The sequence below is a fragment of the Mobula hypostoma genome, chromosome 13, assembly GCF_963921235.1.
Source record: "Mobula hypostoma chromosome 13, sMobHyp1.1, whole genome shotgun sequence".
Classification (NCBI taxonomy): Eukaryota; Metazoa; Chordata; class Chondrichthyes; order Myliobatiformes; family Myliobatidae; genus Mobula; species Mobula hypostoma.
The window spans coordinates 50,228,182-50,252,222 of NC_086109.1; the positions used below are offsets into that span (position 1 = coordinate 50,228,182).

Consider the following 24,041-nt stretch of genomic DNA (forward strand, 5'->3'; position numbering starts at 1 on the left):
GACTCCAGTGTTGACAGTACAGGTTACCAGGTTATCTCTGCTGTTCTATTCTAGGTCCAGTGCGATCTCTGTGGTAAAGATTCTGCGTGTCCTCCGTGTACTCAGACCTCTGCGAGCAATTAACAGAGCAAAGGGACTAAAGGTGAGGCAGAGTCTAAAGAACATGTGTGGGTTGTGAGTGTGTGTATGTAAATGCATATTAGTGTGTGTGTGTAAGTGTTTGTGTATGTGTGTGTATGGAAATGCATGTTAGTGTGTATGCATATAAGTGTATGTGCGAGAGGGTGTGTGTATGGGTGTATGAGTTTGTGTATGTTTATGTGTGTGAGTTTGTATGTAACTGCATGTTAATATGTATGTGTATAAGTGTTTGTGTGTGAGTGTGTGTATGTAATTGCATGTTAGTTTGTATGTGTATAAGTGATTATGTGTGTGTGTGCGCGCGCATGAGAGGGTATGCGTCATGTGTGTGAGAGAGTGTGTATGTGTGAGTGTACGTGTGAGAGAGTGTGTCTGTGAGAGAGTATGAGTGTGTGTATATAAATGCATGTGAGTGCGAATGTGTATACAGTAAGTGTTTGTATGTGTGCAAGAGGGCGTGTGTGAGTTTGTGTAGGTAAATGCATGTTAGTGTGTATATTGTGACGAGAATACACATAAAAATTGAGATGTTTGCTGGCCTGGGTTAGCATCAGTGACATCAGCAAGTGGTCTGCCACCTGCCCTCAGGGGAAGGAGAGATAAGGAACAATGGAGCAGCGTCTGGAGATGTGTAATGAAGGGACGTGGGAGAGAGAGAGCTGTCTGGAGCGGCTCCCCCCTTTGAACCCTGAACTGTTTGAAGTGATGGACAGGCGATACCCCAGCAGGGGGATAAAAAGGGACAGGTTCGCTAAGGCAGGAGACACACACGCCACCCGAGGTAACGAGACCCTGGAAGCGGTGCGCCTCTCACGAGTGGGTGAGAAGTACCAAACAACGGCCAGGGTGGAAAGGTACGATCAGCGGGAACCCAGTGTGTGTCCGCCCTTGCCTGGGTGCCGGGTTCACTGCAGAGGATCGACCGCATCTGGAGGAGGGGTCACAGTCGGTGACCTCAGGTGACATCACCAAGGACCCGCCCAAAAGTTGCTTGTGAGCAATCTCGCCGGTCTGTGAGTGAAGCTGTTCTGAATGATCAGTTGTTCCTGTTCTATCTCTCTCTTCCCCCACCTTGTCCATCGCCATGGCAACGATTACTGCGAACTGAACTACTAACTGGACTGAACTTTGAGTCATTTTGAAATTTGGTCATTTACCCCTAGACAACGATAGAGCTTGATTGATGCTGTTATCTTAATTCTGTGCACATGTGTGTCTATCATCGCTGAACTGTTGCATTTATTATCCTTTCGATTACTGTGTTGCTTGTTTCTTTAATAAAACTTTCTTAGTTCTAGTACTCCAGACTCCAACTGAGTGATCCATTTCTGCTGGTTTGGCAACCCAGTTACGGGGTACGTAACAATATATATAAGTTTTTGTGTGTGTGCACGCGAGAGGGTGTGTGAGAGAGAGAGTATGTGTGAGTGTGTGTGGGTATGATGCCCATTCCTGCCCCTGTGTGATGTGACACTCCTGAGGTATATTTTACAGTGAAGGCTTCAAGCAAGTTTTGTTTATCTGTGCAGAGACTGCCCTCTGTGCAGAGCTGACTGCCAGTGCTCACTGTCCTTCTCTCTCTCCACAGCACGTCGTACAGTGTGTGTTCGTGGCAATAAAGACGATCGGAAACATTGTGATTGTCACAACTCTCTTACAGTTCATGTTTGCCTGCATCGGCGTGCAGCTCTTTAAGGTGAGTGCCTGCTAGTGAGATACTAGCTAAAGGGAAGGATGAGATTTATTTGTCACAGGTACATTGAAATATCAAAACATCGAGTGGAATGTGTCAATGGCCAACAGAGTCTGCAGTTGTGCTGGGAGCAGCCCAAAAGTGTTGCCACCACTCAGTAACCCTAACATGTACATCATAGACTTATGGAACACTACAGCTGCCCCATTAACCTGCCTAGACCCATCGACCTGCAGTAAGCCCTCCATATCCCTCCTTTCCATGTATCTATCCAAATTTCTCTTAAACATTGAAATTGAATCCGTATCCACCACTTATGCTGGGAGCACGTTCCATACTCTTACCACCCTCAAATAAAAAATTTCCCTCTCGTGCTCCCCTTAAACATTTCTTATTTCACCCCTAACCCATGACCTCTAATTGTAGTCTCACCCAACCTCAGTGCAAAAAGCCTGTTTGCATTTACTTATCTGTATCCCTCATAATTTTGTAGACCTCTGTCAAATCTCCCAATCTTCTAGGTTCTAGAGAATAAAGTCCAAACCTATACAACCTTTCCCTATAACTAGTTCCAGCAACATCCTTTTTCTCTGCAATCTTTCAAACTTATTTACATCTTTCTTGTAGCTAGGTGACCAAAACCTGACACAATACAGGTTTCCCCCACCATCCGAAGGTAGAGCGTTCCTATGAAACGGTTCGTAAGCCGGAATGTTGTAAGGTGAAGAAGCAATTACCATTTATTTATATGGGAAAAATTTGTGAACATTCGCAGACCCAAAAAATAACCTACCAAATTATGCCAAATAACATATAAAACCTAAAATAACAGTAACATATAGTAAAAGCAGGAATGATATGATAAATACACAGCCTATATAAAGTAGAAATACTTTTCTACAATCATTGCTGCACTGTTATCCGTAGCGAAAATCTCACGCAAGCGCTGTCGGCAGAAATAGTCTCTCCTATAACCTTTAAGCTATGAAGCTGACGAAGCATACCAAATAACACATGAAAATACACAGCCTATATAAAGTAGAAATAATGTATGTACAGTGTAGTATCACTTACTGGAATTGGGAAGACAGCGCAGAGCACACTGATGATGCTGTGTTAGGCTGAGTCGTCGGAGGTTGGGGTGGTGCAGTGGTCCCTAACCTCCAGGCTGCTGGCCGATACCGATCCGCGAAGCATGCAGTGGTACAGCGGTAGCCGGGACACACCCAGCACATCTTTAAGAAAAAAGCTGAAATCAACAAGCTAATTGATTAGGTGTCACCCGGCACATAAATGTCAGCCCAGATCAGAGGTGACGCAATCGGCAATGGCCTCTGATCTGGGCCGACATTTACGTGCCGGGCGGCACCTAATTAATTAGCTTGTTGATTTCGGCTTTTTTATTAAAGATGTGCTGGATGCGTCCCAGCTACCGCTGAATTCTCCGCGGCCCAGGGATTGGGGTGGTGGGACACTGCGGTGTCATCTCATTGGCGTCTGTTTCCATCAGGGCAGGCAAGTCATGTTCCATGTCTGCCTGCCTCGATGTCGAAGGTCGAGGTTCGTCATCTGCTGTGGCTGATGTGGAATGCTTGAAAAACGACAGTATGCTTGACTGCTTATCCTCGCGCGTTTTTCTATCATCTTATGCAGTTGCTTCACGTTCAGTTCCTGGACGACTTCACTTTCGGTCCATTCGCTACTGCATTCAGTTTCGATTGTTATCCTTTCCTCTTCCAATTGCATCAGCTCTTCATCTATCAGTTCTTGGTCATGAGATGCCAAAACCTCTTCAACATCATCTTCATCAACTTCCACAAACCAAATTCACTTTGTCCTTACTTCGTTCACCACGATCGAAACGCTTAATTATGTCTAGTTTTACACTAAGTGTAACACCCTTACGAGCTCTTTTAGGCTTTTCCAATACCTTAGAACTCACCTTGCTAACGGCTGCTCATACGCATGTGTTTAAGCAATGCCGGCTAGAATGCAGTTCTGGAGGAAGAGCTTGGCTGCTCGGGGTGCGCGCTGCCTTTTTTCGTAACAGTGAAAACACTATTAGCGAAAACAGATAACTAATGTAGGTCTTTCGTAACAGCGAGGTTTCGTAAAGCGAACGTTCGAAAAGCGAGGGACACCTGTACTCCAAATTATTCCAACTCCTGGACTCAATACATGGAATTATTCCAAGAGCTTTCTTTATGACCCTGTCTACCTGTGAAGCCACTTTCAAGGAATTATGCATCTGTATTCCCAGATCCCTCTGTTCTACCACACACTCCTCGGTGCCCTACTACTCACCAGGTAATACCTAACCTAGTTGGTCCTCCCAAAGTGCAAAGTCACACTTTTCTGTATTAAATTCCATCTGCCATTTGTCAACCCATTTTTCCAGCTGATCCAGATCTCACTGCAAGCTTTGATAGTCTTCCTTATCCACTACACCTCTAATCTTGGTGTCAGCTGCAAATTAGATGATCCAGTTAACCACAGCATCATCTAGACCATTGATATACAGTAGATGACAATGGACCCGTCACTGATTCCTGTGACACTCCACTAGACACAGGCTCCAGTCAAAGAAGCAATCATTTACTACCACTCTCTGGCTTCTTCCTAAAAGCCAATGTCTAATCCAATTTATTATCTCATCTTGAATGAACCTTCTTGACCAACCTCCCATGAGGGATCTTGTCAAAGTAGGCAACATCCACTGCCTTGCCTCCTTTCCTAGTAACATTAGTGGAATATACAAGGAGACTGAGCACCTGGAGGAAACCCTCGTGGTCACGGGGAGAATGTACAAACTCCTTACAGACAGTGGTGGGCATTGAACCCCAGTTGGTGATTACTGGCACTGTAAAGCTTAATAAGCCAATAACTGCAAGTAAAGCTCAGAAATCTGTATCCTCTGGGACAACTCCGGTGCAAAAACAAGAATAACTTAATGCAGCAGCTCTGATTGAAACAAATACTCTTGCTTTAGCCTACTATAGCTGAAAACCACAGCTGCATCTCAGATGTCTACAATCAGTAATTCCATTTTAATGCGATTAAACAATCTGCCCCTGCTCAAAACCAATTGAGATAGATCAGATCGTAGTGGGTGGTATTGTCCCTTTAAGCCACTGGCAGTAGCAAGGTTGTTGTGCTGGGCTAATGGTGCATTTAAAAAAAAACAAGGTTTTCAACTCCCAAATACCAACTATGTTGCTGACAAACACAGTCTCTGATATAGAAAACTGATGATCTCAGCTGGGGGTCTGTAGCAGGGGGATATTAGGACTGCTTGTGTCCTTTGTTTCAGGGAATCCTGGTTAACCCCTTCCATGCTAGACATAACAATTCGAATACACTGCCAACATAGGTCTATCAAGTCTCGCAAAAGCAGAGGTGGAGATGTGTGCTTCATGATCAATTCCTCATGGTGTATAAACGTAGTGGTGCTTTCTCAATCCTAGTCACCAGATCTGCAACACCCCTTAATCAGATGTCATCCAGTTTACCTGCTGCAGGAGATTTCAGCGTACATTTTGGTAGCAGTGTACATTCCACCTCAGGCCAATGTTAAACGGACTCTAGACAGACTGAGCAGTGTGAACAATAGGCATGAAACAGCACATCTTGATGCCTTCCCCATCATTTTGGGTGATTTTAACCAGGTCAGCTTGATAAAGTCACTAAATAATTGTTATCAACAAATCATCTGTAGCATCAGAGGAATCAACACACTGGATCACTGTTACACCATCATCAAGGATGCCTACCATGCTATTCTACGCCCTCACTTCAGAAAGTCTTATCACTTGGTTATACATCTATTCCCTGAGTATAGGCAGAGACTGAAGTCTGCAGCGGCAGTAGTGAGAACCAAGAAGGTAGGAACTAGGGAGGCACAGGACTGCTTTGAATCAGTGGACTGGACACTATTCAGGTAGTCACCTTTGAACCTGGATAAGTATGCCGCAGTTGTTACCAACTTCATTGAAACCTGTGTGGGTGAGTGTGTGCCTACAAAAACTTGCTTTACATTCGCAAACCAGGAGCTGTGGATGAACCAGGAGGTTCATAGTCAGCTGAAGGCTAGATCTGTGACATTGAAGTCTGGTGACCCAGGTCTGTACCAGAAAACCAGGTATGACTTGTGAAGGGCTATTTCAAGAGCAGAGAAACAGTTCCGAGAGAGGTTAGAATTGATGTCGAATGCACATCAACTCTGGCAGGGGTTGCAGCCTATTACTTCCTGTAAAGCAAAATCCAACATTATGGAGGATTCGTTTTCGAGCCTCTCAATTTGGACCTTCTGAGGATCCCAGGTACTCATATTTTATTGACTCTGCCTCTCGTCGCTTCTCCCGTCAAGCTGTGAAGACAACCCTCTCCACCGTGAGGAGGTATTTGGTGATCCTATCCCACACCCTTCCACACCTTCGGGACACTTTCTTTGCTGTCTGTAATGGACCTGCTCGTTATTTCATCCTCCGTCGGATCCATGCCTGCAATCGCCGTTTTTTTGACTTTGTCATGTTAGGCAAAGATCGCAAGATCTTACCTCTGCAGACCCCAGAACCTGCTGGCCCTGACGCTAGCAGGCATGAACTTCAGATTGTGTCGCTGCCATTGATCTCGCCGGCTCCAACACCTCAGGGCATATTCAAAACCTGGACTCCAGCAACGACCATGGGCACCTTCAAAGCAATTGCGCAACCACCAACTGCGACTCCAGCCTTGAACTCCAGGCCGGGTCTTTATGTGTTGCTATTGTGACTCCCGTCTCCCCTTCCCCCACCACCACGCTGCACCCCCGTCTCCCTCACATCCCACCGTCAGCTCCTGGGCCCTCAGAGGCTCCATCTTCCTCTCACCCCAACCCTCCCCTCTCCACTGACACCCCCAGCCTCCCCCGTCCCCCCTCTGATCCGAGCTGTCATCCGTGCTGGGTCTTTACTATCTCCTCCGACCTTCAACTGTCTGAGGCAGAACGCTCTGTCCTCAGTAAGGGCCTCACCTTTGTCCCCCTTCGCCTGCACCTCAGCGAGTTCCGCGTTCGCCATGATGCGGAACTCTTCTTCCGCTGTCTCCGAGCCTACTTCTTCGGCAAGGACTCTTCCATCCCCACCAATGACTCCTTCTCCCATCTTCAACCCTCCTCCTCTTCATGGACACCCCACTCTGATCTTCTGCCTGCTCTGGATCTCTTTATTGCTAACTGCCGACGGGACATCAACCGTCTCGACTTCACTGCACCTTATTCCCATTCCAACCTTACTCCTTCCGAACGCTGTGCTCTCCACTCCCTCCGCACTAATCCTAACCTTACTATTAAACCCGCCGATAAGGTGGGTGCTGTTGTAGTCTGGCGTACTGACCTCTACCTTGCCGAGGCACAGCGACAACTCGCGGATACCTCCTCTTATTTACCCCTTGATCGTGACCCCACTAAGGAGCACCAGGCCATTGTCTCCCACACCATCACCGACTTTATCCACTCAGGTGATCTGCCATCCACTGCTACCAACCTTATAGTTCCCACACCTCGCACTTCCCGTTTCTACCTCCTACCCAAGATCCACAAACCTGCCTGTCCTGGCCGACCTATTGTCTCAGCTTGCTCCTGCCCCACCGAACTCGTTTCTGCATACCTCGACGCGGTTTTATCCCCCCTTATTCAATCCCTTCCTACCTATGTTCGTGACACTTCTCACCCTCTTAAATTTTTCGATGATTTTAAGTTCCCTGGCCCCCACTGCTTTATTTTCATCATGGATGTCCAGTCCCTATATACTTCCATCCCCCATCAGGAAGGTCTCAAAGCTCTCTGCTACTTTTTGGATTCCAGACCTAATCAGTTCCCCCCTACCACCACTCTGCTCCGTCTAGTGGAATTAGTCCTTACTCTTAATAATTTCTCCTTTGGCTCCTCCTACTTCCTCCAAACTAAAGGTGTACCCGTATGGGTCCTAGCTATGCCTGTCTTTTTGTTGGCTTTGTGGAACAATCTATGTTCCAAACCTATTCTGGTATCTGTCCCCCACTTTTCCTTCGCTACATCGACGACTGCATTGGCGCTGCTTCCTGCACGCATGCTGAGCTCGTTGACTTCATTAACTTTGCCTCCAGCTTTCACCCTGCCCTCAAGTTTACCTGGTCCATTTCTGACACCTCCCTCCCCTTTCTAGATCTCTCTGTCTCTATCTCTGGAGACAGCTTATCTACTGATGTCTACTATAAGCCTACTGACTCTCACAGCTATCTGGACTATTCCTCTTCTCACCCTGTCTCTTGCAAAAATGCCATCCTCTTCTCGCAATTCCTCCGTCTCCGCCGCATCTGCTCTCAGGATGAGGCTTTTCATTCCAGGACGAGGGAGATGTCCTCCTTTTTTAAAGAAAGTGTCCTCCCTTCCTCCATCATCAACTCTGCTCTCAAACGCATCTCCCCCATTTCACGTACATCTGCTCTCACTCCATCCTCCCGTCACCCCACTAGGAATAGGGTTCCCCTGGTCCTCACCTACCACCCCACCAGCCTCCAGGTCCAACATATTATTTTCCGTAACTTCCACCACCTCCAGCGGGATCCCACCACTAAGCACATCTTTCCCTCCCCGGCTCTCTCTGCTTTCTGCAGGGATCGCTCCCTATGGGAGTCCCTTGTCCATTCGTCCCCCCCATCCCTCCCCACTGATCTCCCTCCTGGCACTTATCCTTGTAAGCGGAACAAGTGCTACACATGCCCTTACACTTCCTCCCTTACCACCATTCAGGGCCCCAGACAGTCCTTCCAGGTGAGGTGACACTTCACCTGTGAGTCAGCTGGGGTGATATACTGCGTCTGGTGCTCCCGATGTGGCCTTCTATATATTGGCGAGACCCGATGCAGACTGGGAGATCGTTTTGCTGAACACCTACTCTCTGTCCGCCAGAGAAAGTAGGATCTCCCAGTGGCCACACATTTTAATTCCACATCCCATTTCCATTCTGATATGTTCATCCAGGGTCTCCTCTACTGTAAAGATGAAGCCACACTCAGGTTGGAGGAACAACACCTTATATTCCGTCTGGGTAGCCTCTAACCTGATGGCATGAACATCGACTTCTCAAACTTCCGCTAATGCCCCACCTCCCCTTAGTACCCCATCCGTTACTTATTTATATACACACATTCTTTCTCTCTCTCTCCTTTTTCTCCCTCTGACTATACCCCTTGCCCATCCTCTGGGTTTCCCCCCCTCCCCCTTTTCCTTCTTCCTGGGCCTCCTGTCCCATGATCCTCTCATATCCCTTTTGCCAATCACCTGTCCAGCTCTTGGCTCCATCCTCCCCCTCCTGTCTTCTATCATTTTGGATCTCCCCCTCCCCCTTCCACTTTCAAATCTCTTACTATCTCTTCCTTCAGTTGGTCTTGACGAAATGTCTCGGCCCAAAACGTCAACTGTACCTCTTCTTAGAGATGCTGCCTGGCCTGCTGCATTCACCAGCAACTTTGATGTGTGTTGCTTGAATTTCCAGCTTCTGCAGAATTCCTCGTGTTTATGATTATGAATGGCTGCGATGCTTCACTACCAGATGAGCTCAACACCTTTTATGCTCACTTTGAATCACTTTGAAGGGGAGAATAAAACTCCAGTTATGAGGATCCCTGCAGCATCCAGTGATGCTGAGATTTCAGTGTCAGAGGCCAATGTCAAGCTGTCTGTCAGGAGGGTGAACCTCGCAAAGTGGCAGGTACTGGTAAATACCTGGGAAGGCTCTGAAAACTTGTGCCAACCAACTGGTGAGGGTATTCAAAGACATTTTCAATCTCTCATTGCTATGGTCAGAAGTTTCTACCTGCTTCAAAATGGCAATAGTTACATCAGTGCCCAAGAGAGCAGTGTAAGCTGCTTTAATGACTATCTTCCAGTAGCACTCACATCTGCTGTGATGAGTGCTTTGAGAGGCTGGTCATGGGTAGAATCAACTCCTGTCTCAGTAAGGTCCTTGACCCTCTGCAATTTGCCCACTGCTCTACTCTCTTTACACCTACAACTGCGTGGCTAGGCTTAGCTCAAATGCCATCTACAAATTTGCCGATTCTACAACCATTGTTGGCAACATCTGAGATGGTGACGAGAGGACACATAGGACCAAGATATACCAGTTGAGTGGTGTCATAGCAGCAACCTTGCACTAAACGTTAGTAAGACCAACGAGATGATTGTGGACTTCAGAAAGGATAGAATGAGGGATCAGAAGTGAAGAAAATGAGCAGTTTCAAGTTTTTGAGTGTCAGTGTCTCCAAGGACCTAACCTGGTTGCAACATATTGATGCAGCTATAAAGAAGGCAAGACACCGGCTATATTTCATTACGAGTTTGAGGAGATTGGTTTGTCACCCAAATCATTCAAAGTCTTCTACAGATGTACTGTGGAGAGCATTCTGACTGGCTGCATCACCGTCTGGTATGGTGGTGGGGGGAGGCTACTACACAGGATTGAAGTAAGTTGCGGTAAAGTTAGTTAGCTCCATCATGGGTATCAGCCCACGTAGTATCCAAGGCAACTTCAAGGAACGGTGTCTTAGGAAGGTGTCGTCCATCGTTAAGGATCCCCACTACCCAGGACATGCCCTGTTCACACTGTTATTGTTAAGAAGGAGGTACAGGGTCCTGAAGGCACACACTCAACTTCTTCTCTTCTGCCATCCAATTTCTAAATAGGCATTGAACCCACGAACACCACCTCACCACTTCTTTTTATTTCTGTTTTTGCACCACTTATTTTAACTTAACTCTTTAATATACATATATACTTACTGTAATTCCATTGTTTCTATATTTATCATGTATTACATTGTACTGCTACCGCATAGTTAACACAACATATCATGATGTATTCTAGTGATGTTAAATCTGATTCTGAAATATACTCTGACTCTCATCCTTGCACATTATTCTGGATGCTTGCAACTCAAAAATATTACACATCACCAGCACTGTGTTAAAACAAACAAGATGCTGGAGGAACTCAGCAGGTCAGGCAACATCTATGGAGGGAATTAAACAGTTGACGTTTCTAGCTGAGACCCTTCATGGAAAGGAAGGGGGAAAACACCAGAATAAGGTGGTGAGGAAAGAGAAAGAGTACAAGCTGGCAGGTGATAGGTTAGACCAGGTGAGGGGGAAGGTGGGAGAGTGAGTAGGTGGTTGAAGTGTGAAGCTGGGAGGTAATAGGTGAGACCAGGTGAGGGGGAAAGTGGGAGGGTGGGGGGGGTAGTATGAAATGTGAAGCTGGCAGGTGATACATGAGACTGGGTGAGGGATGAAATGAGAAGTTGGGAGGTGATAAGGTAAAGGGCTTAAGAAGAAGGAATCTGATAGGAAAAGAGAGGTGACCACGGGAGAAAAGGAAGGAGGAGGGACACTGGAGGAAGGTGATGGGCTGGTGAAGAGAAGAACCTAGTAACCCTAACCAATACATCTTTGGAATGTATCTTTGGGAGGAGGCCAGAGCATCTCAAGGAAATTGATGTGGTCACAGGGAGAATGTAGAAACTCCTCACAGACAGCAGCAGAGCGGGAATTGAAACCCAGTCACAGGGGCTGTGAAGCATTATGCTAGCTGCCATGCTACTGTGTCCATTTGATGCCTTGTAATAAAAAAAATTAGACATAGCCAGCACAGTGAAAGCAGAACTGCATACAATATTGTAGGTCTCTGATTAGCTGCTCTTGAAGCATGCCAGATCTCATGAGACATCAAAGGACTTTCATCCTTTTAGAATGAGGGGTCTCGGCCTGAAACGTTGACTGCTTATTCTTCTCCATAGATGCTGCCTGACCTGCTGAGATCCTCCGGCATTCTGGGTGTGTTACTCCGAATTTCCAGCATCTGCAGACTCTCTTGTGTTTCAGTCAATTTTCCTGTGTTCGTTGTGTCTGGAGAATCCTGCATTAGGATCATCGAATTCACAGCCAAGTGGAGAAATGATGTTGAGCAGCACACACACACAATTTTGGAGGAACTCAGCAGGTCAGGCAACATCAAAGGAGGGAAATGGACAGTTGACATATTGGAACGAGACCCTTCGTCAGGTATCTAGGGAGTCCTGAAGAAGAGTCTTGGCTTAAAATATAGACTGTTTACACTGATTGCTCACTTTATTAGGCACACCTGTACACCCACACGTGAATGCAAATGGGTAATCAGCCAATCATATGACAACAATTTAATGCATAAAAGCATGCAGGCATGGTCAAGAGGTTCAGTTGTTGTTCAGACCAATCGTCAGTTTGGGGGAAGAAATGTGATCTATGTGACTTTGACCGTGGAATGATTGTTGGTGCCAGAAGGGGTGGTTTGAGTATCACAGAAACTGCTGATCTCCTGGAATTTTCATGTACAACATTCTTTAGAGTTTACAGAGAATGGTACGAGAAAACAAACAACATCCAGTGAGCAGCAGTTCTGTGGGCAAAAGACCGTGTTAATGAGAGAGGTTAGAGGAGAATGGCAGTCTGGATTGAGCTGACATGAACGTGGTAGTAACTCAGATAACAGTATGGTACAATAGTGATGCATAGAAGAGCATCTCTGAATGCACAACATGTTGAAGTGGATAGGTTACAGTAGCCTAAGAACACGAACTTATATTCAGTGGCCATTTTATTAGGGATAGGAGTTTCCTCCAGCATTCTGTGTATGTTGCTCTGGATTTCTAGCGCCTGCCCAATATCTTGTCTCCTAAGTGATGTTGCTAGGAACTGTTGATGAATTATTACTGTTGTTTTGTAGAATTAGTTCAGATTTGAGGTGAGTGAAGTTATCCACGATGGTTCAGGAGCCTGATGGTTATTGGGTAATAGCAGTTCCTGAACCTGGTGATGTGGGACCTCATGCTGCTGTACCTCCTGCCTGATGGTAGTAGCAAGAAGAGAGAATGGTCTAGTTTGTGGGGGTCCTTGATAATGACTGCATCTTGTAGCATCGCTCCAGGTAAACGTACTCAAGGTGAGGGCTTTGCCTTTGCTGGACTGGCCTGTATCCTCCAGAGGGTGGTGAATCTCTGGAATTCATTGCCACAGACTTCTGTAGAAGCCAAGTCTCTGGGTATATTTAAAGCAGAGGTTGATAGGTTCTTGATTAATAAGGACGTCACAGGGAGAGTGCAGGAGAATAGGGCTGAGAGGGAAAGTAAATCAGCCATGATTGGTGAGCAGACTCAATGGGCTGAATGGGCTGATTCTGCTCCTATGTCTTATGGTCTCTTATTCTTTTAAAGTCAATGTAGGAGGGAATGATTAGATTGATCTTGGAATAGGCACAACATCGTGGGTAACTTTTGACGTCTCTCTCAATTCACCACTACTTCTCCTTAAGCCCAACACCCCCGTATTCTGGGGCATGGGCCTCTGTCCTGGGCCAATTTTTACCACACAACTTCATATGTCTTCTTGGCAAAGAACCTTCCTCTCCCAGGGATGAGGTCTTCGGAGCTTCTGTTGGTGTTTCCGTACATTTGGATTTTCAAAGGGATGGGGTTGCTTGCCCTATGCCTAAGCCTCCTCCTTTGGCAGCAGGGATTGTGACCGTGCATGGCAGAGTTCTCCCAATTCACTGATGAGTTTTAACATCTGTCCTCTTCTTACCTGCAGGGAAAATTTTATTCCTGTACTGATCCCTCCAAGATGACAGCGGAGGAGTGCAAGTAAGTCTGAGCCTGTAGTGACCATGACCCGTCCTTTCTGGTGCCGTGAGTATCCTATGAGTGTGAAGTTTGGGTGTCCAGGCCTGGGAATAAGGAAAGCGACCAAACTTGGAACTAAATCTGTCATTGTATAATGCTTTAGCACAGGGGTCCCCAACCTTTTTTGACAATATTCTTGCGGACCGGTGGGGGGGAGGGGTGGTGTTCAAGTAGGGTTAAACTCACCTCAATATGTCTTTTACAGTTAGGGTTGCCAACTTTCTCACTCCCAAATAAGGGACAAAAGTAGCAGTCAAATACGGGACAGTGTTTACCACGAGAAAGACTACCATGACCACGAAGCCTTGCGCGGGCACCTGTGTGCGCATGCGCGTACATGCTGATTTTTTTTCCACAATCCGGTTTGACTTAATCTTCCCGACTACACTGTCTGTACATTATTTCTGCTTTATATAGGCTGTGTATTTATCATATCATTCCTGTTTTTACTATATGTTAGTGTTACTTTAGGTTTTATGTGTTATTTGGAATGATTTGGTAGGTTATTTTTTGGGTCTGGGAACGCTCAAAAATTTTCCCATATCAATTAGTGGTAATTGCTTCTTCACTTTACACCATTTTGGCACGAAAGGTTTCATAGGAACGCTCTACACTAACGGGGAAAATACAGGACAAGGGCAGTCCCATATGGGAGAAACCAATTTAGCCCAATATACGGGATGTCCCAGCAAATACAGGACAGTTGGCAACCCTATGTTCAAGTTCAACAGTGCATGACAGGGAATGAGGAAAGGTGCTGCTGACTCATATCGCTTCCTCGCAGCCCGGTAGCACATACTTTGCGGCCCGGTACCAGTCCGCAGCCCGGTGGTTGGGGACCGCTGCTTTATCGCATGGTATGGGGCCAGTTCTTTGTGGAATCAGCTCTTGATCTTCACCTCTCAATTTGATGAAGATTTCCCTCCCCTTTCCCTCTTCTTCTATTTCCCATCTGGCCTGTTACCTCTTCTCATCTGCCTACTGTCTACCCCGGTGCCTCTCCTTGTTCCCTTTCTCCCACAGTCCACTCTCCTCTTCTATTAGATTCCTTCCTCTCCAACCTTATACCTTTCCCAGCCACCTAGCTTCACTGATCACCTTTTAGCTAGTCCTTCCCCTCCCCCATCTCTTTATTCTGGCATCTTCCCCCTTCCTTTCAGTCCTGAAGAAGGATCTTGGCCCGAAACATCAATTGTTCATTCATTTCTATCGATACAGCCCGACTTGCTGAGTTGCTCCAGAATTTTGTGTGAGTTACTCTGCATTTCCAGTATCTGCAGAATCTTTAGTGTTCTTGATCCTCACCATTGTAAATCTCTGACAATTCTCTGGTGACAGTTGTTTCTGAAAGTACTACAACTTCTCAGCCCATCACCCTTGCTGGCTCATAGGCTGCCAACAGTAGCTCGCTAGAGTCCTCTGTCCTGGGCCAGTCCTTCAAGTTGTCCCGATGAGGCCTTTGGAGCTTCTGTTGGTGTTTCAGTAGCTCTGGGTTTTTATAGGATGGGGTTGCTCACCCCACTCCCAACCTTCCCCCTTTTGCAGCCTGGCTTGAGACTGTGGTGAACATATTCCTGAAACTGCCTACTAAATATTCAGAGTGACACATACAAAATACTGGAGGAACTCAGCAGGCCAGGCAGCATCCGTGGAAAAGCCCTGAAGGTCTCGGCCCAAAACGCCAACTGTTTACTCTTTTCCATAGATGCTGTCTAGCCTGCTGAGTTCTGCCAGTATTGTGTCTGAGTTGCTTTGGATCTCTAGCTTCTGCACCCACTGATTGTTTACTCTGGAGCTTCCCTCCATGTAAACCCTGAGCACCCCTCTTGAACCTCCTCTTAATCTTCCTGTCACGAAGACAAACACACCAATTTCTCCAATCTCTCTGCATGGTCCATGTCCCTTATGCAATGTTATCAAATCTCCTTTCCAAGGTAGCAGTATTGTCAACAAGTGTGCTGCTTGGGGTTAGACATATCAGGGAGAACATGACTACTGTCCTGTAAAGGAGCAACCTAATTTTATTTTGAAATATGGAACTTCACTTGTAAATCCTGAATCCTGTGATTCATCCTTCAAGTTCAAGTTTATTGTCATCTGACCGTTCAACTAAATGAAACAATGTTCCTCTAGACCATGGTGCACCCACAAAACATATATCAGACAATGCACCAAAAATAAAATATTACCACAAATAACTTACTAAAATATAATTCAATGTGCGTCTAGTGTGCAGTAAAGAATACTATCAACAGCTCACTGTGCTGGTGATAAGAACTGGGTGCTGGTGGGGTATTCATTAGTCTCTCAGCCTGAGGGAAGAAGCTGTTACCCAGTCGGGCAGTCCTAGTCCTGATGCTGCTGTGTGTACAAACATTCTGAAGTTTATATTCCTGTGTCCCCTTCAGTATCTCAATATTGCCTTTCCTGTCTCATCCTTCAAATATAATGTAAAACTGCCCCAATCTTTCTCTCGCGCTCTCTCTCGCGCCCCCCCCCCCCCGCTCCATCTCCTGCTCGCTCTCTCTGCCCTGCTCTGGCTCTCCACTCCCTCTCTTCCTTGCCCCCTCTCTCCCTCGCCTCCTCTCTCCTCGTCCCCTCTGCACCGCCCCCTCTCCCCCCACTCTCCTGCCCCGCGCCCTCTCCCCCCACTCTTTCCCCTGTGCTCTCGCTCTCTCTCTCATTTTGCATTACATAAAAAATGCTATAAGTTACACGCACACGCACACACACACACACAGACTTCAATATGTTGTACATTCAGAGATGCTCCTTTGCACATCACTGTTGTAATTAATGGTTATCTGGGTTGCTGTTGTCTTCCTGTCAGCGTGAACCAGTCTTGCCATTTTCCTCTGATCTTTCATTAACATGGCACTTCCATCCATAGAACAGCTGCTTGCTGGATTTTTTTTTGCACCATTCTTTATAAACTCTCGGATTCTTGTGCATGAAAATCCCAAGGGATCGGCATTTTCTGAAAAACTCAAAGCACCCCGTCTGGCATCAACAATCATTCCATGATCAAGGTCACTTAGATCACATTTCTTCCCCATTCTAATGTTTGGTTTGAACAATTGAACCTCTTGACCATGTCTACATGCTTTTATGCATTGAGTTGCTGTCACATGATTGGCTAATGAGATAGTTGTATTAATGAACAGGTGTACAGGTTTTAGATTATGAAGACACGCAGTCCTCTTTTATTATCATTTAGTAATGCATGCATTAAGAAATGATACAGTGGCCATTGAGTAGTTCAAAAAGAGAGCAAAGATAGTGAGGTAGTGTTCATGGACTCACTGTCCATTCAGAAATCTGATGGCAGAGGGGAAGAGCTGTTCCTGACTCACTCAGTGTGTGTCTTCAGGCTCTTGTATCTCCTTCCTGTTGGTAGCAATGAGAAGAGGGCATGTCCTGGATGGTGAGGATCCTTCATGATAGATGCCGCCTTCTTGAGGCATCGCCTGTTGAAGATGTCCTTGATTGTGGGGTCATCTGTGCATCTCTTTTCCCTTTCAAACATCACTGGGGCCCCCACGCTTTCACAACCGCCCCCCACCTCTGTTTCTCCTTCCTCTCTTACCACACCCCCTCCGTTTTCAGAGGACATTTCATTGTCTACGGTGATTCAGGCCAGATTACAGTCCAGGAACGGATGTGGGTGAACAGCGACTTCAACTTCGACAATGTCCTCTCTGCCATGTTGGCTCTCTTCACAGTCTCCACCTTCGAGGGGTGGCCACAGTAAGTAGCAATGTGTGTCTCACAGTGAATACCATCTGTCCCCAGAAAAGGTTCCCAGTAAAATCAGGAGACAACAGTGTGTTCAAGAGTATGAGTGTGGCTGTATGCATGGTGTGAGTGTGACCGTATGTACGGTGTGTGTAACCGTACACACAGTGTGACTGTATGTGCTGCATGTGTGACTGTATGTACAGTGTGTGACTGTATTGTGTGCGCGACTGCAGAGGGAAGGATCCCAGTGAAAAAGACAATCAGTATTGGTAGTGTGATTGCTGTGGGGCTAAGAGGGAAAGCTCCCAGTACAGTCAGGAGACAAGACAATGAGTATTGGTAGTGTGATGCCCTATGGGTGCAGAGTGAAGGCTCCCATTTATTTACTGATTGAGTTATTTAGATCTACAGCACAGAATAGGCCCTTCTGGCCTTTCAAGCCACGCTACAAGCAATCCACTGATTTATCCCAAGTGTAATCATGAGACAGTTTACAATGACCTTTTAACCTGCTAACCGGTTCATCTTTGGATTGTAGGAGGAAACTGGAACACCCAGCGGAATCCCACACATTCCACGGGGAGGATGTACAGAGGACACTGGGACTGAATTCTGAACTCCAATGCCCCAAGATGTAATAGTGTCGTGCTAACAGCTACAACGTTGAAGAGATTCTTAGATAGGCATATGGATGATAGTAAGATAAAGATAAGGAAGACTGGGGCATCACGGTTGGTGTGACGCTACTACAGCTTGGACTGTTGTAATTTGGAGTTCATTCCCAACGTCCTCCCCATGGAATGTGTGGGTTTTCTCCAGATGCTCTGGTTTCCTCCCACTGTCCAAAGATGTACTGACAGGTAGGTTAATTTCAATCCCAGTGTCCTCTTTACATTCTCCCCATGGAATGTGTGGGTTTTCTCCAGGTGCTCCTGTTTTCTCCCACTGTCCAAAGACGTATTGGTTGGTTGGTTAATTTGTCATTGTACATTGTCCACTGATTAGGTTCAGGTTAAATTGAGGTTGTTGGGGGTTGTAGGGTGGTACAACACGAAGGGCAGGGAAGGCCAACTCTCTCAGCTGAGATCCTGCAGCACTAACTATTCCTGAAAGTGCGTTCTACATACAGTACATGTATACAGCTGAACAAAGCATGGTATATATAGTCAGAGCACTATTGAGATAAAACAAATCAGTTTAGTTTTTTTTGTTCCTGTACATACAGTGAAATGTGTCATTTGTGTCAAATTGAATCAGAAAAGATTATGCTTGGGGCAGCCTGGAAATGGAGGGCAACGTGGAAGGGAAGGGTGAGATTGATCTTGGAGAGGGTTAAGGATCGCCACAACATCGGGAGCTGAAGGGCGTGTACTGTGCTGTAGTATTTCTTGTAGTCTCGTTGAGAGGGTGCTGTACTCCAGCGAGGACTGTAAAGAAGCTGCATTGGATTCAGGGTGTGGGGTCAGAACTGAAGGCTCTCACTGGTATCAAAGGCTCATCTACAGTCAGTATTGAGAGAGCAGTCTCCATGACTACCAGGGGTGGGGTGGGAGGGAGAGAGAGCCCACAAGAAAGTGGCAGAGACAGACCGAGGCCCATTTTCTCTCAGTGAGGCCCGATGATTACTAAAGGCATTTGGTTATGGAATGGGTTACCGAGGGGAAGGTCAGACTGAGGTGAGGATGGGGGGAGAGAACTCAAGCGTCAATCATTTCAAAAGCCTGGTGGGAGGGGAGATCCCACTGAGGGCAAGAGAGCCACAGAGGAAGGTAACTCCAGGAATAGAAGGGAAATGTTGCAGTGAAAGTTCAAGTTTATTGTCATTTAACCAAACAGATGTACGCAGCTAAACGAAACATTGTTCCTCTGGGGCTGACGTGTGAAACACAGTACATACACACACAGAACAGTCACACTGTACATACAGTTGCACACACTACAGTCTTGCACACAATAGTCACACACTACATACAGTCACACATGCAGCACGTACAGTCACACTGTATACATAGTCACACACTGTACATACGGTCACTCACACCACATAGACAGTCACACTGTGTATGGTCACACATACCGTACATACCATGCATATGCTCACTCTCACTGTGCATACTGTCACACTCACACCGTGCATAGGTCACTCTCACCGTGCATACGGTCACACACACCATGCATACAGTCACTCACACTGCATACGGTCACACTCACACCATGCATAAGGTCACTCACACCGTGCATATGGTCTCTCACACCGTACATACGGTCACACTCGCACTGTATGTACGGTCACACTCACCAATGTAGGTCACTTACACCATGCGTACGCTCACACTGTACGTACGGACACACTCACACCGTATGTACGGTCACTCACCGTGCATACTGTCACACTCACACCGTGCATACGGTCACTCACGTTGTACATGCAGTCACACTCACCGTGCATATGGTCACTCACACCGTGCATACGGTCACATTCGCACAGTACATACGGTCACACTCACACCATACATACGGTCACTCACACCGTACGTATGATCACTCTCACCGTGCATATGGTCTCTCACCGTACATACGGTCACACACTCCGTGTATATGGTTTCTCACTGTACATATGGTCACACTCACCATGCATACGGTCACACACACAGTGCATACGGTCACACAGAGTAGATTAGGTACACACACACCATACGTGCATATAGTCCTTAAGCCAGTACATGCTTTCTGGCTTTTGCATCTTCTGCCTAATAAGAGAGGAGGGAAGAGAGAACGCCCGGGGTTTGTGAAGGGAGAACATTCGGGGTGGGTGAGGGGAGAACGTTCGGGGTGGGTGAATGGAGAACGTTCGGGGTGGGTGAGGGGAGAACGTTCGGGGTGGGTGAGGGGAAAACGTTCGGGGTGGGTGAGGGGAAAACGTTCGGGGTGGGTGAATGGAGAACGTTCGGGGTGGGTGAGGGGAGAAGGTTCGGGATGAGTGATGGCTTGGATTCCGCTGGCTCCTTAGCTGAGACAGGGCAGAGGACAATATGATGTAGGGGCAGTGTTAGGCCATTCAGCCCATCGAGATTGTTCCACCACTGCATCATGACTGACTTATTATCCCTCTCAACCCCATTGTCCTGTCTTTTCTGCTTGTAAGCTTTGACACCCTTACTAATCAGGAATTTATTAACCTCTGCTTTAAATATCCCCAATGACTTGGCCTCCACAGTCCTCAGGATACAGAGATAAGGGCCACAGTTTAGGATACTGGGTACATTCACCCTATACAAAATACCTTCTGAAACCCCTCTCACTTATTACCCCAGAACTCAGTGAATTCCTCTGCATCATGGTTAAGTCCTGTTGGTGAGAGTGGCAGGGTGCACCTTCCTCCCCCCACCTCGCACTTTTGGGAGCCTACCCAAGCCTTCCCTCCTAACAGTAGATTAGATTAGATATTGAATGTTAATATTGAGAGGCCTAGGTAGAGTGGATATGGAGGGGATGTTTCCTATAGTGGGGTGTCTAGGACCTGAGGGCACAACTTCAGAATAGAGGGACGTCCATTTAGAAGAGAGATAAGGAGGAATTTCTTTAGCCAGAGGGTAGTGGATCTGTGGAACTCACTGCCACTGATAGCTGTGGAAGCCAAGTCATTGAGTATATTTGAATCACAGATTGATTGGTTCTTGATTTGTCAGGGTGTCAAAGGTTACAGGGAGTAGGAGGAGAAAGGGATTGAGGGAATAATAAACCAGCCATGATAGAATGATGGAGAAGTTGCAATGGGATGAATGGCCTTATTCTGCTCCTATGTATATCTGGTGGCCAAATGGTATTATGATTCAAATATTGAGAAATGCAAACGGTAGAAAAGTCTTCAGTTCATGCTGGATGAATTAGCTTCTGACACGCTGACTTCAAATGACAAAGTAACTTTTCTCAAATGAAACAGGAAGGATGTGGAAGCTTTAGAGAGAGAGCAGAGGAAATTTACTAGGATGCTGCCTGGAATAGAGAGCATGTCTCATGAGAATAGGTTAAGCAAGCTGGGACTTTTCTTCGTGGAGTGAAGGAGGATGAGAGGTAATTCTGCTCAATGTCTTACGGTTTTCGGTCAGCTCTGTCCCGCTCTCTGACATTAAAGTGATCTGGGACTGTGTAAGTGTATGGAGAAACATTTGAAGATTGGAGGGGCACAGGCAGAAAGCTGAGTGGGAGTTAACCCTGATCTCTTCTCGTTCAGGTTACTGTATAAGGCAATTGACTCCCACACCGAAGACATGGGCCCTATCTACAACTACCGTGTGGGTATCTCAATCTTCTTCATTGTCTACATCATTCTGATCGCTTTCTTCATGATGAACATCTTTGTTGGGTTCGTGATAGTTACCTTCCAGGAACAGGGGGAGACAGAGTACAAGAATTGTGAGCTGGACAAAAACCAGGTAATTCTTTACAACTGGAAAGGTCCCTGGCCCAAGCCAAACCAACATAGAATCAGAGTCACTGGCATTTCTCATGAAATGTGTTATTTTGTGACAGAAGTACATTGGAATACATAATAATAAAACTTTAAATTACAGTAAGTATATATTTTTTTTAAAAAATAAATTGGATAAGTAGTGCAAAAAGAGAGGGAAAAATAGTGAGGTTGTGTTCATGGGTTCATTGTCCTTTCAGAAATTTGATAGTGGAGGGGAAGAAGCTGTTCCTAAATCATTAAGTATGTACCTTCAGGCTCCTGTACCACCTTTTTCTACAATCTTCCAGTCCTTCGGGACCATGTCAGAATCAAGTGATTCTTGAAAGATCATGACCAATGCATCCGTTACCTCTTCAGCAACCTCTCACAGGACTCTGGACCGAGCGACTTAATCCATCTTAAGACCTTTGAGTTTGCCTAACACTTTGCCTTTGTAATAGCAATGGCACTCACTCCTGCTCCCTGACACTCACGGACTTCTGGCACACTGCTAGTGTCTTCCACAGTGAAGACTGATGCAAAGGACCCATTAAGTTTAATTGCCATTTCTTTGTCCCCCATCACAACTTCACCAGCATCATTTTCCAGTGGCCCAATATCAATTTTCACCTCTCTTTTACTCTTTATATAACTGCAAGAACTTTTGGTATCCTGCTTTATATTATTGGCTAGTCTGCCCTCATATTTCATCTTTTCCCTGCTTATAGCTTTTTTAGTTGCCTTTTGTTGGATTTTAAAACCTTCCCAATCATCCAACTTCCCACTCCTTCTGCTACCTTGTATGCCCTTTCCTTGGCTTTTATGCAGTCTTTAGTTTCCTTTGTCAGCCACAGTTGCCTGCCCCTGCCATTTGAGAACTTCTTCCTCCATGGGACGTATCAGTCCTGTGCCTTGTGAACTATTCCCAGAAACTTCAGCCATCTCTGTTCTGCCGTCATCCCTGCCAATATCCTTCTCCAATCCACATGGGCAAGCTCCTCTCTCATTCCTCTGTAAGTCCCTTAATTCCATTGTGATACAGATACATGTGAGTTATGCTTCTCCCTCTCAAATTGCAGTATGAATTCAATCATGTTATGATCACTGCCTCTTAAGGTTTCCTTTATGTTAAGCTCCCTAATAAGATCTGGGTTATTATACAACACTCAATCTGAAAACCCATCTCATAGGCATTCAACAATTTCCCTCTCTTGTGATCCGGCACCAACCTGATTTTCCCAATCTCCTTGCATATTGAAGTCCCCCATTACAATTATGTCATTACCCTTATTACGTGCCTTTTCCAGCTCCCTTTGCAATCTCAACCCCACATGTTGGCTACTATTTGGATTATTATGATTTCCATAATGGTTTTTTTACCTTTGAAATTTCTTAACTGCACCCACATAATTCAACATTCTCTTACCCAATGTCACCTCTTTCTAAAGATGTAATTCCATCTCTTACCAGTAGAGCCACACCACCTTCTGCCTGTCCTTTTGGTACAAAGTATATCCTTTGATGTTAAGCTGCCAACTATGGCCTTCTTTCAGCCACGACTCGTTGATGCCCACAACATCATACCGACCAATCTCTAATTGTGCCACAAGTTCATTCACCTTAGTCCGAATGCTACACATTTAAATACAGCACCTTCAGTACTGCATTCTTCACCCTTTTGAATCTTGCCTCTGTGGTCCAATTTAACTCTTTGCTCTGTCTGCATTTGTACCCAATCATTGTCTTTATCCTTCCTTGCATTCATGTTACACCCATCATCTGTTTGTAAACCTGCTGGCTCATCCTCAGCTCAATCATCCTGGTTCCATTCCCTCTGCCATATTAGTTTAAACCACTCCCAATAGCTCTAGTAAATTTGCCTACAGGAATACTGGTCCCCCTCAGATTCAAGTGCAACCCATCCCTTTTGTACAGGTCCCACCTGCTTCAGAAGATGTCCCAATTATCCAGAAATCTGACCCCTGCCCCTGTTCCAATTCTTCAGCCATGCATTTATCTGCCACTTCATTCTATTCCTATCTCACTGTCGCGTGGTGCAGGCAGAAATCCTGAGATTACTACCTTTGAGGTCCTGCTTGTCAGTTTCCTTCCTAGCTCCCTATATTTTTACAGGACCACTTCCCTTTTTCTTCCTATGTGGTTGGTACTACGACTTCTGGCTACTCACCCTTCCTTTTCAGGATATTGTGGACATATTCGGAATCTTCGCAGGCCCTGGCTCCTGGGAGGCAAACTACATCTGTGTTTCCTTTTTGCATCCATTGA

General features: G+C 46.1%; 1 protein-coding gene across 2 annotated transcripts in view; it reads left to right on the top strand.

Moving 5' to 3' along the window:
• The window catches only part of cacna1sa (calcium channel, voltage-dependent, L type, alpha 1S subunit, a), a 469,610-nt gene that overhangs the window by 229,531 nt on the left and 216,038 nt on the right, over positions 1-24,041 (top strand). For both annotated transcript variants that reach the window (XM_063065671.1, XM_063065672.1), the window contains exons 21-25: positions 55-142; positions 1,730-1,837; positions 13,473-13,525; positions 17,171-17,311; positions 21,537-21,738. In XM_063065671.1, coding sequence (XP_062921741.1) covers positions 55-142; positions 1,730-1,837; positions 13,473-13,525; positions 17,171-17,311; positions 21,537-21,738 — 592 coding nt within the window. The remainder of the gene's footprint in view (positions 1-54; positions 143-1,729; positions 1,838-13,472; positions 13,526-17,170; positions 17,312-21,536; positions 21,739-24,041) is intronic.